The sequence below is a fragment of the Papaver somniferum genome, chromosome 9, assembly GCF_003573695.1.
Source record: "Papaver somniferum cultivar HN1 chromosome 9, ASM357369v1, whole genome shotgun sequence".
Classification (NCBI taxonomy): domain Eukaryota; kingdom Viridiplantae; phylum Streptophyta; class Magnoliopsida; order Ranunculales; family Papaveraceae; genus Papaver; species Papaver somniferum.
In genome coordinates, this window is record NC_039366.1 from 112,564,279 (window position 1) to 112,580,353 (window position 16,075).

The 16,075-nt window shown below is 37.2% G+C and overlaps 1 protein-coding gene across 1 annotated transcript; it reads left to right on the forward strand.

Moving 5' to 3' along the window:
* Positions 1-617: 617 nt before the first annotated feature.
* Positions 618-4,287, forward strand: LOC113310607 (internal alternative NAD(P)H-ubiquinone oxidoreductase A1, mitochondrial-like). The gene is made up of 9 exons (XM_026559327.1): positions 618-1,283; positions 1,651-1,864; positions 1,973-2,133; positions 2,306-2,371; positions 2,736-2,899; positions 3,008-3,122; positions 3,444-3,623; positions 3,720-3,895; positions 3,980-4,287. Exons 1-8 carry the CDS (start codon positions 819-821, stop codon positions 3,870-3,872), a joined length of 1,518 nt encoding a protein of 505 aa, XP_026415112.1. The 5' UTR covers positions 618-818; the 3' UTR covers positions 3,873-3,895; positions 3,980-4,287.
* The last annotated feature ends 11,788 nt before the right edge of the window (positions 4,288-16,075 follow it).

The following is a 16,075-nucleotide window of genomic DNA, read 5'->3' on the forward strand; positions in this document are numbered from 1 at the left end:
AAAGACAATAATAGCACTACGTGACGTAGGTGTGTTAGGTTTATCAAGTGATCCAACCACTCCTCGAGGTTTTGTAGGACAATAAACTATCTAAGCTAAAGTAACTTACTCGACTAAAATGGTTTGATTTCTGGAACAGTCTGTATGAACCTAAAATTATGCCTTTGTGTCATTGATTGCTCTTGTCGTGTCTATCGGAAACGGTATTTTGTAACTTGTAACTGTTGTTTTTGTAGTGTTCCTTGTTTAATATTTTGATTCATTGACATCGGATTCCAAAATTGGATTACCCCATGGTTAAGGATTCCTATTCTTCCAAATTGACGAGGTATTAATTAATTTCAAAAACAAAAATTCTCGATGAACTGAGAGAAAAACAAAGGAAAAAAAACCGCCTATCGTGCAGCGCAGAAAACCTAGTGTCTTGGCTCCCCTTTAGGTTTCAATCTAGGTTAGCCTTTAACCAACAGATTCTCCGTATCTGCATATTCACCACAACTGTCCCTGTCTCCATCTTCTGAGGGCGGCTTATTGACCTGATGTCCAAATCATTACCCAACAGACCGACACATGTAATTCATAGGACATCGATATCTAGATAGGCAGTAGACAGACCCGGCATTTGATGACCAGAATCCCATAAGTGAACACTTTCTTGCCAAAGAAGAATCCATCTTTTTCGCCAAATCATCATTCCAGTCTTCTCTTCTTCTTCGCACAGACCCAAATATCTGAATCTGAAAACAAAACCTAGAAATGGATTAAGCAAAATTTCTTCATCAATTTCTCAGTAAAATCTAGATCAGGAGGAGGAAATCATGACTTGGTTTAGAAATCTTCTTACAACATCAACAATCAAATCATCAATCAAATCAAAAACCTTAATAAACCCGTATCGGAAATTCATTTTCACATCACTGACTCATTTCAGTTCTGAATCGGCGGCAACAACAACGACAGAAACCAAATCTCCATATACACCCACGTATTCAGGACTTGAACCTACGAAACCAGGTGAGAAACCTAGGGTTGTTGTGTTGGGAACAGGATGGGCAGCATCGAGACTTATGAAAGGAATTAATACTGATATATATGATGTTGTTTGTGTATCGCCGAGGAATCATATGGTTTTTACACCATTGTTAGCTTCTACTTGTGTTGGTACACTTGAGTTTCGTTCTGTTGCTGAACCGATTGGAAGGATACAACCTGCAATTTCTAAAGCTCCTGGTTCTTACTTCTTCCTTGCTAATTGTAAAGGAGTTGATGCTGACAATCACATGGTTGGTTACTTTTGCTTACTCAATTTTTCATGATTTCGATTTCTTGGTGCTGCTAATTATTGAATTTTTGAAGTACAAATTGGTTGAGATTTTTCAACAGTTGTTCTATTTGGATGTTTTTTGTTTTGTTCTATTAGAGTGTTATTCTTGATTGAAATCTACAATATGGAAGATATGAATATGTGAATTAAAAGTTTCTGAGATAGGAACCGGAAACATATTTTTCTGGTTGGCTGCCAAATGCCAATGTTCAAGATATGAATGTGGCATACTGATATTTGTGGATTCTGTGCACGCTGCAGTACTCATTTTTACTAAGTTAGAAGACACTATGGTTTTAGTTTGATAGTTATTCTTCTGTTTTTAGATTCACTGTGAGACTGTCACGGAATCGTTAGACACACTGAACCCATGGAAATTTAAGGTCTCGTATGACAAGCTAGTCATAGCATCAGGAGCAGAAGCCTCAACTTTTGGAATCCATGGCGTGAAAGACCATGCCATTTTTCTTCGTGAAGTTGCTCATGCTCAAGAAATCCGTAGGAAACTGCTCCTTAATTTAATGCTTTCGGATGTGCCCGGTATGCCATTACAAGCATGAATTTTCGACAATTGTAGTTTTATGTGAGCCATTAAGTATCTTATTGGAAGATCAATGGTTTAGTCATTTCACTACTTTTTTGGTGCAGGTATTACTGAGGATGAAAAGAGAAGGCTCCTACATTGTGTTGTTATTGGAGGTGGCCCAACAGGTGTTGAGTTTAGTGGTGAGCTTAGTGATTTCATCCTTAAAGATGTTCATGAAAGATACGCCCATGTGAAGGATTATATCCATGTAACCTTGATTGAGGTTTGTCCACATTGAACCTTTATGTAATTCCGTGAGTTAGAATCTTAATAAATCCTTTCTAATTCGGTTTCAAGGTCTTGGCGATTACCTTGAGAGACTATTAGTACAAGTCGCCTGAAGTAATAGTAAGAAAATAATTTCTGAGTATTGTCCTTGTCTTCTTCATGGACAGGCAAATGAGATACTATCGTCATTTGATGTTCGCCTGCGGGACTATGCAACTAAGCAACTGACCAAGGTGAGAGATGTCATTTATCTACAATTAGAACAGATGAATTAGTATGTTGTGTTCTTTTCTTCTTCTTCATATAATCTATATAATACATTTCTTGTTTTTCATTTTTACTGGACCTTGCTTAAATGCCTTCTTCTTTTTAGAGATACTACCTATAAAAGTCTTCGGGCATGCAGATTCCTCTTATCCGAGTGATATAATTTTCTCGACCCAGTTCTGTATAGGATAAGATGATAGTATCCTAACGCTTCGATGTAGAGTTCAGGGTTGGCTATACATATGATGGGTCTTTTCTGTTCAACAGACATACACTTAAATTGAAATATATATTGACGTGCTCTTAAAAGCATTCTATATTTTCTTCCAGTCAGGAGTTCGCCTTGTACGTGGAATCGTCAAGGATGTTCAACCTCAAAAAATTATTCTTAACGACGGCACAGAGGTCCCGTATGGTTTGTTGGTATGGTCTACAGGTGTTGGTCCTTCATCATTTGTAAAAGCTACGGAATTTCAAAAATCACCAGGTGGCAGGTACGTTTGATTGGATGTATCTGTATTTATAGTCGACAGTACAGCACACACTTGTTCACTACCTTTAGCTGCCTGCTCAAGGTTTAAAATTTTCTGTTTATGCTACAGGATAGGAGTGGATGAGTGGCTACGGGTTCCATCTGTGCAGGATGTCTATTCCATTGGGGATTGTTGTGGGTTTCTTGAAAGTACCGGTAAACCTGTACTTCCAGCTTTAGCTCAGGTTAGTTGTAAATGATTTATCCATTTTCAGTTTCTGGGTAGATGCAAAATGCGAGAGGTGTTCAGTAAAACCTTCCCTCCCAGCTCTAGTTGTCTGTGACTCTGGTTATGGAAGTACGGAGTATATTAAAACTACCTTTTTTAGTTTCGTGAATAGTTCATATGGTCGTAAGGTGGATGGGGACCCTGTTGGATTGTGTTGATTTTCTGGCTTACATTACAAGTTACCAAACGAAACTGTGCTGGTGTTCTGACTTGCCAATTTCGAGTGATCGCAGTCAATCTACGTTTGATTCACCTTTTGTGGATGTTCTTACAACAGGTGGCAGAGAGGCAGGGGAAATATCTAGCACACTTGCTGAACAAAATTGGTAAGAATGGTGGAGGGCGTGCAAACAGTGCTAAAGACATGGAACTTGGGGGACCATTTGTTTATAGACATTTGGGGAGCATGGCTACTGTTGGGAGATACAAAGCTCTTGTCGACCTTAGGCAAAGCAAGGTCTGTATCCGAGCTCTTCAAAACTAAATGAGTTATTCAGCTTGATGTTTATAATGCATGTAATTCAAATATTGTTTTTCTTTTTGTTTCTCTCAGGATGCAAAAGGTGTATCAATTGCAGGATTTAGTAGTTGGTTCATTTGGCGGTCAGCGTATCTTACCCGTGTGGTAAGTTGGAGGAATAGATTCTATGTGGCAGTCAACTGGGCCACAACATTTGTTTTTGGCCGTGATATAAGTCGTATCTAACTGAAACATTGGAATAGAAACAGGTAGCACAGAATCTCATATTTACCCCGTTAAAGTGTTTCTTTGCTTTAATCTCCCTGAAATTTATGTTCGGCATTGCTTTGCAGAATTATTGAACTGTGAGCAGAACCCCACGTTATAAGCTGCAAGAACTCACCCGATTGTAACCGAAAAATAGATTGCCTAACACTGGATGGAATTGCAGTTGATTAGTTTTTGGTAGCCGCAGTTCTTTATTCTATGTCTGGAATGTCTGGAGTTCAAAGAGTTAATTCAAGTTTGTAAATTTAGCAATAACCACTTTCCAGGTCCATTGTCTTTTTTATTTTACTTTCGAAGAAACCAAACAAAATAAACTAGAAGGCAGATTGAGATTTCTCCCAATTCATCGTATACTGTTCTTTCTATTTACTCATTTATGTGTTTCCCTTGCTGGTTCTCTTTAGCCAGACTTGACTTCATAGGATTACAAAAAGAAAGGCAACCGTTCAAAAGAGCACTATTAAGCCTGGCGTTTTTAGGGGCCATCCCAAAGGATTTAGGGGCCATCAATTTATACCCAGCCAAAGATTCTAGTTAAGGGGTACCCTATATGATATTGAAGTTACATAAATGCCCTTATGGTAAAACCGTATAAAAACCAAATCAAAAACAATTCTACTCATTTCAACTCTTCTTCTTCCAGTTTCATATTATCTTCCGATTGTGGAAGAAAATTTTTTTTTCCTCGTTCAACCGAAACATCGCCGCGAATCGTAAAATCAAAACATCGTCGATTCGATTATAAAACAATGGATAAGAGAAATGAAACTCACAGACCTAGAACCAAAAATGTTGCTCGGGGTATCGATCCAAACATTGGAATTTTAACAAGAAATAAAGAAATTCTTGCTGCAAATGAAGAAGAACGCGAAGAACGCGAAGAACAAGTACCCGGCAATGTAGTCGGTGGTGGCGATTCCGAGACTCAAACACTTCGTCAACTTCAAATGGCCCCAATTAGGTAAGAATCTATCATTTTTGGGGTTTATTTCGTTTTAATTCGTCGAATCGAGAAAAAAAATTTCTAGGGTTTTCGGTTATTTATCCAGATTCGGACGATATGCATGCTCATTTACTTCCGAATGTAGTCGTGTTCTTCATTTTTCAAGAACATCGACAGTATTCAGGAGAAAGATTTGATGATTATCTGCCGAATATTGGTGGCCATATCTTCCTGGATACAAACTGCTAATAATCGGTAGTTTAATGAATTTTTTGGCTACCGAATATATTTAAGTAGACACAAAGTATTCGGAAGAACACTCACTACCGAATGTATATATTGAAAAAATCTCAAAATTTATGATATAGGAAAAATCCCATTTTGGGGCCAGTATTTATTCGGAAGACAATATAATGTTTTATACCTCCGATTGTGTAGGATAAAATTTTAGAGTTTCTGAACTCCAGTTGATGAATATTCGGTTGTAAACGTGTTTAGTTATATTCCGATTGTTTTTCATTCGGAAAAATATGTGTCGTTTGGGGAGATGACGATCACCCCGGATGATGTTGTGCAGATTCTTAACCTTCTCGACCAAGGCACAGCTGTGAAGTTTAACTACACAAAGCAGTTAAGTTGGGCACAACTTTATTCTCTAACTAACAAGTGCTTAGGTTTGGATGAAGAGACAACAACAACAGAGTTTAGGAGGCATGCCAGTTATAGAACAAGACAGATCAACATTACAGCTTTGATGAATATGTTCCGAGGCACCTTGGAGAAGGAAAAGAATGGAACGTTAACTGATGAGCAAGTGAACCACGCTGCCACTGCATATCTCCTCTGTGTATTGGGATGTGTCATATTCCCCAATACTTCTGGCAACCGGATCGACGCCAACCTTATACAACTTTTGGATCCTCTCCATGAAGTCGGTGACTATTCTTGGGCACGGCATGCCTAGCATTCTTGATGGAAGAGTTGAGAAAGGCGTCGAGGCTAGGAACCTGCCAAGTTGCCGGGAACGTGGCTCTATTGCAGGTTTTTTCTTTAAATCTATAACTCACTCTATAGTTATTCGGTAGACAATACATATGACGCATATTCATAACTCCAAAGGACGCATATTTAGTAGGAATTGATCCATCTTATTTTCCAAATGTTTGTTATTCGGTGGCTAGGTACTTAGTTTTATTTACGATTATATATAATCGGAAATATGTTTTTGATATTACCACCGAATATACAGGCCAGAAAAACTAGAGGTTACTGAACTCCAAAGGACGCATATTCGGTAGGAATTGATCCATCTTATTTTCCGAATGTTTGTTATTCGGTGGCTAGGTACTTAGTTTTATTTCCGATTATATATAATCGGAAATATTTTTTTGATATTACTACTGAATATACAGGCCAGAAAAACCATAGGTTACTGAACTCCAAATGACGCATATTCGGTAGGAAATGATCCATATCTATTTCCGAATGTTGGGTATTCGGTAGATAGGTACTCAGTTTTGTTTCCGATTATATATAATCGGAAATTATGTTTGGAAATTACTACCGAATATACACAATCTATTTACTAAAACTTGATTTCTTATGTATATAGGCATGGATCTATGACCACTTCCCTATCCTGAAGTTGGCCGGAGAGAACCCGGGGTGGTGCAAAGGTACTCCTAGAGGAACAAAGTATATATTTGAAGACAACCGTTCTAGGACAAAAGACCAGCAGTTGATTCGCATGAGGGAGATTTTGGACCAATTGAAGGCCTCGGACGTATGCTTTGATCCATACAAGGAAGATCGAGCCAGTGGGCATATAAATTTTCGGTCGGACTTGTCCATTTATTTTGGACCATTGTGGCACCCCACAGGATATGTGATGTATAACCCCTCTAGGGTGATGCGACAACACGGGTATATACAACAACAACCTCTGGAGAAAATGGGGGATTACTACAAATTGGAGTTGGAGTTGTGCTCTTCTAGTGGTGATAATCTTACAATTGTTCACACAGGCCCACCTACTGTTCTTGATAACTGGGATAAGAGGAATGACTTCATTATCGACACTGGTAGACGAACCAACCGAGGTGATGAAATTTCTCCAGACTATATGAGTTGGTATAACAAGGTATCACATCCTTTGGTTATCCGTGAAATCAAATCCAACACTACTGCGGCGGGTTCAAGTTATAATTGTATCATCAAAGACAAACCAGTTGGTTATGATAGACTGGTGCGTGTTCTTATATTTTTGTTCATTTTATATTATTCCTATAAATCTTAGGTAATTACCGTTTGATGTTATGTCATTACGTATAAAAAACAGGTGAATAGGTTCAAGCGTGTTTCCAAAATGTTAACTGCATGCTTGAAGAGCGGAGATCCCATGCCAGCTGAGAAGATCAAAGAGGCTAGAGATCTAGTTGATAATATGGATAACGAAGATTATGCTGCCCAGTTTGGGGAGAAAGTCACGAAGAGGCATCAGCCCAAGGTGGCAGTATCAAAGACGGGTAAAAGAACTCGAGCTTCATCGAGCGCTGAAGCTGCTCCAACTGAAGCTGCTCCAATTGAAGGTGCTCAAACTGAAGGTGCTCAAACCCGTGGTCGTGCAGGACTGGGAGGTAGTCACGGTCGTAAAGTAAAGAAGAGCAGATAAATGACAATGATTTTTGTTGTACATTCGGAAATTTGTTTGGGTAACTAAGTTAGACAAGTTCAAATGACAATGATTTGTGTGGTATATTCGGAAGTTTTGGTAACTAATTTAACGTCCGATTATTTCAAAGACAAAATTTGAAAAGTATAAGTTTTTCCAAATTCTGATTTTTGGGCCATCGTACATTCGGAACTTTATAAAAAACCTATCCTCCGAATATCACAAGTTCAAAACAAACCACGCCATGGCTCCAGGTGGTTCCAAGGGCAAATATTGAAGGTTAGACATCCCATATTCGGAAGTTTTGGTAACTAATTTAACTTCCGATTATTTCAAAGACAAAATTTGAAAAGTATAAGTTTTTCCAAATTCTGATTTTTGGGCCATCGTACATTCGGAACTTTATAAAAAACATATCCTCCGAATATCACAAGTTCAAAACAAACCACGCCATGGCTCCAGGTGGTTCCAAGGGCCCATATTGAAGGTTAGACATCCCATATTCGGAAGTTTTGGTAACTAATTTAACGTCCGATTATTTCAAAGACAAAATTTGAAAAGTATAAGTTTTTCCAAATTCTGATTTTTGGGCCATCGTACATTCAGAACTTTATAAAAAACCTATCCTCCGAATATCACAAGTTCAAAACAAACCATGCCACGGCTCCAGGTGGTTCCAAGGGCCCATATTGAAGGTTAGACATCCCATATTCGGAAGTTTTGGTAACTAATTTAACTTCCGATTATTTCAAAGACAAAATTTGAAAAGTATAAGTTTTTCCAAATTCTGATTTTTGGGCCATCGTACATTCGGAACATATATAAAAAAGCTATCCTCCGAATATCACAAGTTCAAAACAAACCACGCCATGGCTCCAGGTGGTTCCAAGGGCCCATATTGAAGGTTAGACATCCCATATTCGGAAGTTTTGGTAACTAATTTAACGTCCGATTATTTCAAAGACAAAATTTGAAAAGTATAAGTTTTTCCAAATTCTGATTTTTGGGCCATCGTACATTCGGAACTTTATAAAAAACCTATCCTCCGAATATCACAAGTTCAAAACAAACCACGCCATGGCTCCAGGTGGTTCCAAGGGCCCATATTGAAGGTTATACATCCCATATTCGGAAGTTTTGGTAACTAATTTAACGTCCGATTATTTCAAAGACAAAATTTGAAAAGTATAAGTTTTTCCAAATTCTGATTTTTGGGCCATCGTACATTCGGAACTTTATAAAAAACCTATCCTCCGAATATCACAAGTTCAAAACAAACCACGCCATGGCTCCAGGTGGTTCCAAGGGCCCATATTGAAGGTTAGACAGCCCAAATTCGGAAGTTTTAGTAACTAATTTAACTTCCGATTATTTCAAAGACAAAATTTGAAAAGTATAAGTTTTTCCAAATTTTGATTTTTGGGCCATCGTACATTCAGAACTTTATAAAAAACCTATCCTCCGAATATCACAAGTTCAAAACAAACCACGCCATGGCTCCAGGTGGTTCCAAGGGCCCATATTGAAGGTTAGACAGCCCAAATTCGGAAGTTTTGGTAACTAATTTAACTTTCGATTATTTCAAAGACAAAATTTGAAAAGTATAAGTTTTTCCAAATTCTGATTTTTGGGCCATCGTACATTCGGAACTTTATAAAAAACCTATCCTCCGAATATCACAAGTTCAAAACAAACCACGCCATGGCTCCAGGTGGTTCCAAGGGCCAATATTGAAGGTTAGACATCCCATATTCGGAAGTTTTGGTAACTAATTTAACGTCCGATTATTTCAAAGACAAAATTTGAAAAGTATAAGTTTTTCCAAATTCTGATTTTTGGGCCATCGTACATTCGGAACTTTATAAAAAACCTATCCTCCGAATATCACAAGTTCAAAACAAACCACGCCATGGCTCCAGGTGGTTCCAATGGCCCATATTGAAGGTTAGACAACCCAAATTCAGAAGTTTTGGTAACTAATTTAACTTCCGATTATTTCAAAGACAAAATTTGAAAAGTATAAGTTTTTCCAAATTCTGATTTTTGGGCCATCGTACATTCGGAACTTTATAAAAAACCTATCCTCCGAATATCACAAGTTCAAAACAAACCACGCCATGGCTCCAGGTGGTTCCAAGGGCCAATATTAAAGGTTATACATCCCATATTCGGAAGTTTTGGTAACTAATTTAACGTCCGATTATTTCAAAGACAAAATTTGAAAAGTATAAGTTTTTCCAAATTCTGATTTTTGGGCCATCGTACATTCAGAACTTTATAAAAAACCTATCCTCCGAATATCACAAGTTCAAAACAAACCACGCCATGGCTCCAGGTGGTTCCAAGGGACCATATTGAAGGTTAGACATCCCATATTCGGAAGTTTTGGTAACTAATTTAATTTCCGATTATTTCAAAGACAAAATTTGAAAAGTATAAGTTTTTCCAAATTCTGATTTTTGGGCCATCGTACATTCGGAACTTTATAAAAAACCTATCCTCCGAATATCACAAGCTCAAAACAAACCACGCCATGGCTCCAGGTGGTTCCAAGGGCCCATATTGAAGGTTAGACATCCCATATTCGGAAGTTTTGGTAACTAATTTAACGTCCGATTATTTCAAAGACAAAATTTGGAAAGTATAAGTTTTTCCAAATTCTGATTTTTGGGCCATCGTACATTCGGAACTTTACAAAAACATTATCCTCCGAATATTACAAGTTCAAAAAAAACTGTTTCCTGGAACCAAACAACACCATAATCGGAAAGAAAGTTGACTCATAAAATAACCGAATATTACAATCGGTAGGTTGTTTAACAAAATAATCTACCGATTTCGTATAATCGGCTAGTTTTTATATTAATAATACTCCGATTACATCCATTACATAAAGTTCAAACGGCCTTAACCTTACAATTTCGTCAAAAGCACCTAAATCCATACTCCTAATTGACCATAAAAGTATTAAAACAGATCATAACTTCCAGTGACCATAGAAATTGTCCCTCTTGATTTTGTAGCATCCTTCATGTTCAAATCGTTTCCCGTAGAGGTCCACATACCGGCGATCCGCAAGATTTCTCTGAAATTACGAATGAGTAACAAGTTAGTACTAACTTTTGTTAATGTGAATTGGAGTTACAGAGATACTTACTCGTTTTTCATACGTCCACCAAGGAAAAGCGTTCCTAACAAACCGTTCCTCATCTTCAAGTTTGCCATCGTACATTCGGAACTTTATAGAAAACCTATCCTCCGAATATCACAAGTTCAAAACAAACCACGCCATGGCTCCAGGTGGTTCCAAGGGCCAATATTGAAGGTTAGACAACCCAAATTCGGAAGTTTTGGTAACTAATTTAACTTCCGATTATTTCAAAGACAAAATTTGAAAAGTATAAGTTTTTCCAAATTCTGATTTTTGGGCCATCGTACATTCGGAACTTTATAAAAAACCTATCCTCCGAATATCACAAGTTCAAAACAAACCACGCCATGGCTCCAGGTGGTTCCAAGGGCCAATATTGAAGGTTAGACATCCCATATTCGGAAGTTTTGGTAACTAATTTAACGTCCGATTATTTCAAAGACAAAATTTGAAAAGTATAAGTTTTTCCAAATTCTGATTTTTGGGCCATCGTACATTCGGAACTTTATAAAAAACCTATCCTCCGAATATCACAAGTTCAAAACAAACCACGCCATGGCTCCAGGTGGTTCCAAGGGCCCATATTGAAGGTTAGACATCCCATATTCGGAAGTTTTGGTAATTAATTTAACTTCCGATTATTTCAAAGACAAAATTTGAAAAGTATAAGTTTTTCCAAATTCTGATTTTTGGGCCATCGTACATTCGGAACTTTATAAAAAACCTATCCTCCGAATATCACAAGTTCAAAACAAACCACGCCATGGCTCCAGGTGGTTCCAAGGGCCAATATTGAAGGTTAGACATCCCATATTCGGAAGTTTTGGTAACTAATTTAACTTCCGATTATTTCAAAGACAAAATTTGAAAAGTATAAGTTTTTCCAAATTCTGATTTTTGGGCCATCGTACATTGGGAACTTTATAAAAAACCTATCCTCCGAATATCACAAGTTCAAAACAAACCACGCCATGGCTCCAGGTGGTTCCAAGGGCCCATATTGAAGGTTAGACATCCCATATTCGGAAGTTTTGGTAACTAATTTAACGTCCGATTATTTCAAAGACAAAATTTGAAAAGTATAAGTTTTTCCAAATTCTGATTTTTGGGCCATCGTACATTCAGAACTTTATAAAAAACCTATCCTCCGAATATCACAAGTTCAAAACAAACCATGCCACGGCTCCAGGTGGTTCCAAGGGCCCATATTGAAGGTTAGACATCCCATATTCGGAAGTTTTGGTAACTAATTTAACTTCCGATTATTTCAAAGACAAAATTTGAAAAGTATAAGTTTTTCCAAATTCTGATTTTTGGGCCATCGTACATTCGGAACATATATAAAAAAGCTATCCTCCGAATATCACAAGTTCAAAACAAACCACGCCATGGCTCCAGGTGGTTCCAAGGGCCCATATTGAAGGTTAGACATCCCATATTCGGAAGTTTTGGTAACTAATTTAACGTCCGATTATTTCAAAGACAAAATTTGAAAAGTATAAGTTTTTCCAAATTCTGATTTTTGGGCCATCGTACATTCGGAACTTTATAAAAAACCTATCCTCCGAATATCACAAGTTCAAAACAAACCACGCCATGGCTCCAGCTGGTTCCAAGGGACAATATTGAAGGTTAGACATCCCATATTCGGAAGTTTTGGTAACTAATTTAACGTCCGATTATTTCAAAGACAAAATTTGAAAAGTATAAGTTTTTCCAAATTCTGATTTTTGGGCCATCGTACATTCGGAACTTTATAAAAAACCTATCCTCCGAATATCACAAGTTCAAAACAAACCACGCCATGGCTCCAGGTGGTTCCAAGGGCCCATATTGAAGGTTAGACATCCCATATTCGGAAGTTTTGGTAACTAATTTAACTTCCGATTATTTCAAAGACAAAATTTGAAAAGTATAAGTTTTTCCAAATTCTGATTTTTGGGCCATCGTACATTCAGAACTTTATAAAAAAACCTATCCTCCGAATATCACAAGTTCAAAACAAACCACGCCATGGCTCCAGGTGGTTCCAAGGGCCAATATTGAAGGTTAGACATCCCATATTCGGAAGTTTTGGTAACTAATTTAACGTCCGATTATTTCAAAGACAAAATTTTAAAAGTATAAGTTTTTCCAAATTCTGATTTTTGGGTCATCGTACATTCGGAACTTTATAAAAAACCTATCCTCCGAATATCACAAGTTCAAAACAAACCACGCCATGGCTCCAGGTGGTTCCAAGGGCCCATATTGAAGGTTAGACATCCCATATTCGGAAGTTTTGGTAACTAATTTAACGTCCGATTATTTCAAAGACAAAATTTGAAAAGTATAAGTTTTTCCAAATTCTGATTTTTGGGCCATCATACATTCGGAACTTTACAAAAACATTATCCTCCGAATATTACAAGTTCAAAAAAAACTGTTTCCTGGAACCAAACAACACCATAATCGGAAAGAAAGTTGACTCATAAAATAACCGAATATTACAATAGGTAGGTTGTTTAACAAAATAATCTACCGATTTCGTATAATCGGCTAGTTTTTATATTAATAATACTCCGATTACATCCATTACATAAAGTTCAAACGGCCTTAACCTTACAATTTCGTCAAAAGCACCTAAATCCATACTCCTAATTGACCATAAAAGTATTAAAACAGATCATAACTTCCAGTGACCATAGAAATTGTCCCTCTTGATTTTGTAGCATCCTTCATGTTCAAATCGTTTCCCGTAGAGGTCCACATACCGGCGATCCGCAAGATTTCTCTGAAATTACGAATGAGTAACAAGTTAGTACTAACTTTTGTTAATGTGAATTGGAGTTACAGAGATACTTACTCGTTTTTCATACGTCCACCAAGGAAAAGCGTTCCTAACAAACCGTTCCTCATCTTCAAGTTTGTCAATCTCCTTATCTAGCGCATTCTTTCTCATCTTAATGTCATTGGATGATCTTCGAATTCGATTACCATCTAAGGCCTCAAATACCATTAAGATACGGTTCCATATCTGCTCTTCGGATTCCGATTTGTGGAGCTTGTGAACACGATCATGAGTAGTTACCACAACCCACGCTCTATAAATAGCACAATCTTCTTCTTCGGCAAAAGCAATATCCATGTTTTTTGTTATGAAAATTAAAACTGAAGAGAGGAAAGAGTTTGGTGCAATTGGGGTGATAGATATGAGTTTCTTTATATAGGTTTAGGGTCCAACGGCTCTTTTTGTTTTTCCCAAAAACTCCAATGGCTAATTTGACGAAAATTGAATGTGGAGAAACCAATAATCGGTAGGTATTGGATTTAGCATATCTACCGATTATGGTAGCTTTCAAAATTTGAATTTGCGGCAACTTATAATCGGTAGGTTTTGTAATATATTTAACTCCCGATTAACGCTGAATCCAAAACACGAACCAAGAAATACTGCACCTCGTATAATCGGAAGTATGGGAACGATTTTGGCTTCCGATTCCATTCAGAGGGTAACAATGTTATCATATCCTCCGAATATATAAGAGTAATTTCGCCATTACGAATTACGCGAGATAAGGGATGGCTACATTTTCCCTTTGGGTGGCCTTTTTTGTTTTATTGTTGGCCCCTAAATCCTTTTGAGTGGCCCCTAAAAACACCAGGCTATTAAGTATTTTTAAACCGACAATAAATGGAAGTTCCTTCCTGAAATAAATTTTGATTCTTATTTTCTCTCGGTGACTGGAATTTTTTTTCGCTGCGTCTGCATTATTTGGTATAATCGGATTTGCTTCGAACTGTGTTTATTTGATATAGTCGGACTTCAACACCAACAACTCCACCACTGTTAACAGGAACATTTACCAAATACCCAAAACTATATAATTGGTTCGACCATTTCAAAGGAACCATTGTTGTTTTCGTGGACCATGAATTGAGTTGGCCAACTGCCCTACACTTATAAGGGGTGTCCTAAAATTGGGCAAAGATTATCTTACCCTTTCTCCTAAGTAACCAACTTAATAACCACCTGAACTTAATATATCTAATCTAAATTAACCCTTTACTCTAATCAAATACAAAAATGCTAGAGATAAGATGTAGTCGAAAATTTTAATTAAAAAAAAAGCCTCTCTCTTCTGCTTCCCATTTTTTCCTTAAGTTTCTCGTTTGATTAATCCGCAGTAGACAGCCGCTGTCGATGTAGGAATACCGACCTCTATAACCAGTGGACTAATGTACTATCACAAAACACCGTGGAGCTAGCTCAAGGCGCCGAAGAGGAGTCGACAACATGGGGAAGGTTCAAGTCGGGTTGTTGAAAAACAATGCCGGAGGAATGACACTGAAAGTGATAAGGAAGACGAAGAACAAGCTCGTCCTTGGCGAGGGACTAAACGAGCTCGTTGTAGAGCTCGTCGTGGTTAAGTGTTTGAAACAATCTCCTTAGAAGTTATAATTTTAGTAAACACTTTAATCGCAGATTTTGTAAGTTTGGTTTCGTATGTTACTAGATATAACCCGTGCCGTAACGGCACGACATGAGACGGTATAATTTTTATCACAATGATTTTAATAATTATTACTACACACTATCATAAGACTTAATTTGACTCATGAGATTTTGTAGCTATGAGTATCTTAGATATTTTTCATCTAAATAATTATAAATTTGGTTACAATTCCAACTGATTAAAATAATAGTTTTTGATAAAAATCCAAGTAAATTTGTCTTAAATAAATTCTATTTTATGATCCCCAAAGATTGGTTGTTTTAATGAGACCATTATGCGAAATATTCATCCGATGAGCAATAAATGTAATTACATCATCCCATAAATTATTCTTAGATCGCAAGGACTATCATCATGTGTTCATTATCCATATGTTCTAGTGATTCCATTATGGTCTTTATGGTATGATTAAAATAAGAAAAAAGTGAGTTGTATACCTTAATCACGTAGTGCATGTCCTCAGTTTTCTCCTCAATTATGACGATCCTTTTTGTAACGTTTCTTGGTGTAGAAACTGTATCCAGAGCACTCTCTGAAAAAGCGGGGGTCTAACAATGCCACCCAATATTTCGCTTAGCAATCTGTATGGACTAACTCTGAAATACTTTGCTAGAGAATCAACTAGACAGTCAGACTCAATCTAGATAAAAAGTATCTCAAGGAGTTATTATCTCAATCTCTCGATTTGATCTTTACTTAAGCAAATAGAAACCTGCGAGTCTTTATCAAAGAGAGATAACTTGGACGGTACCAAAGACCAATGTCCAAGGATCAATCAATATCAATCAACAACCAAAGGTTGGATTTCCAATTGATGATCACGAACGCACAACCTGTATTATTTCAATTATATAAAATATAATGCGGAAAAGAAATAACACAGACACCAGAAATTTTGTT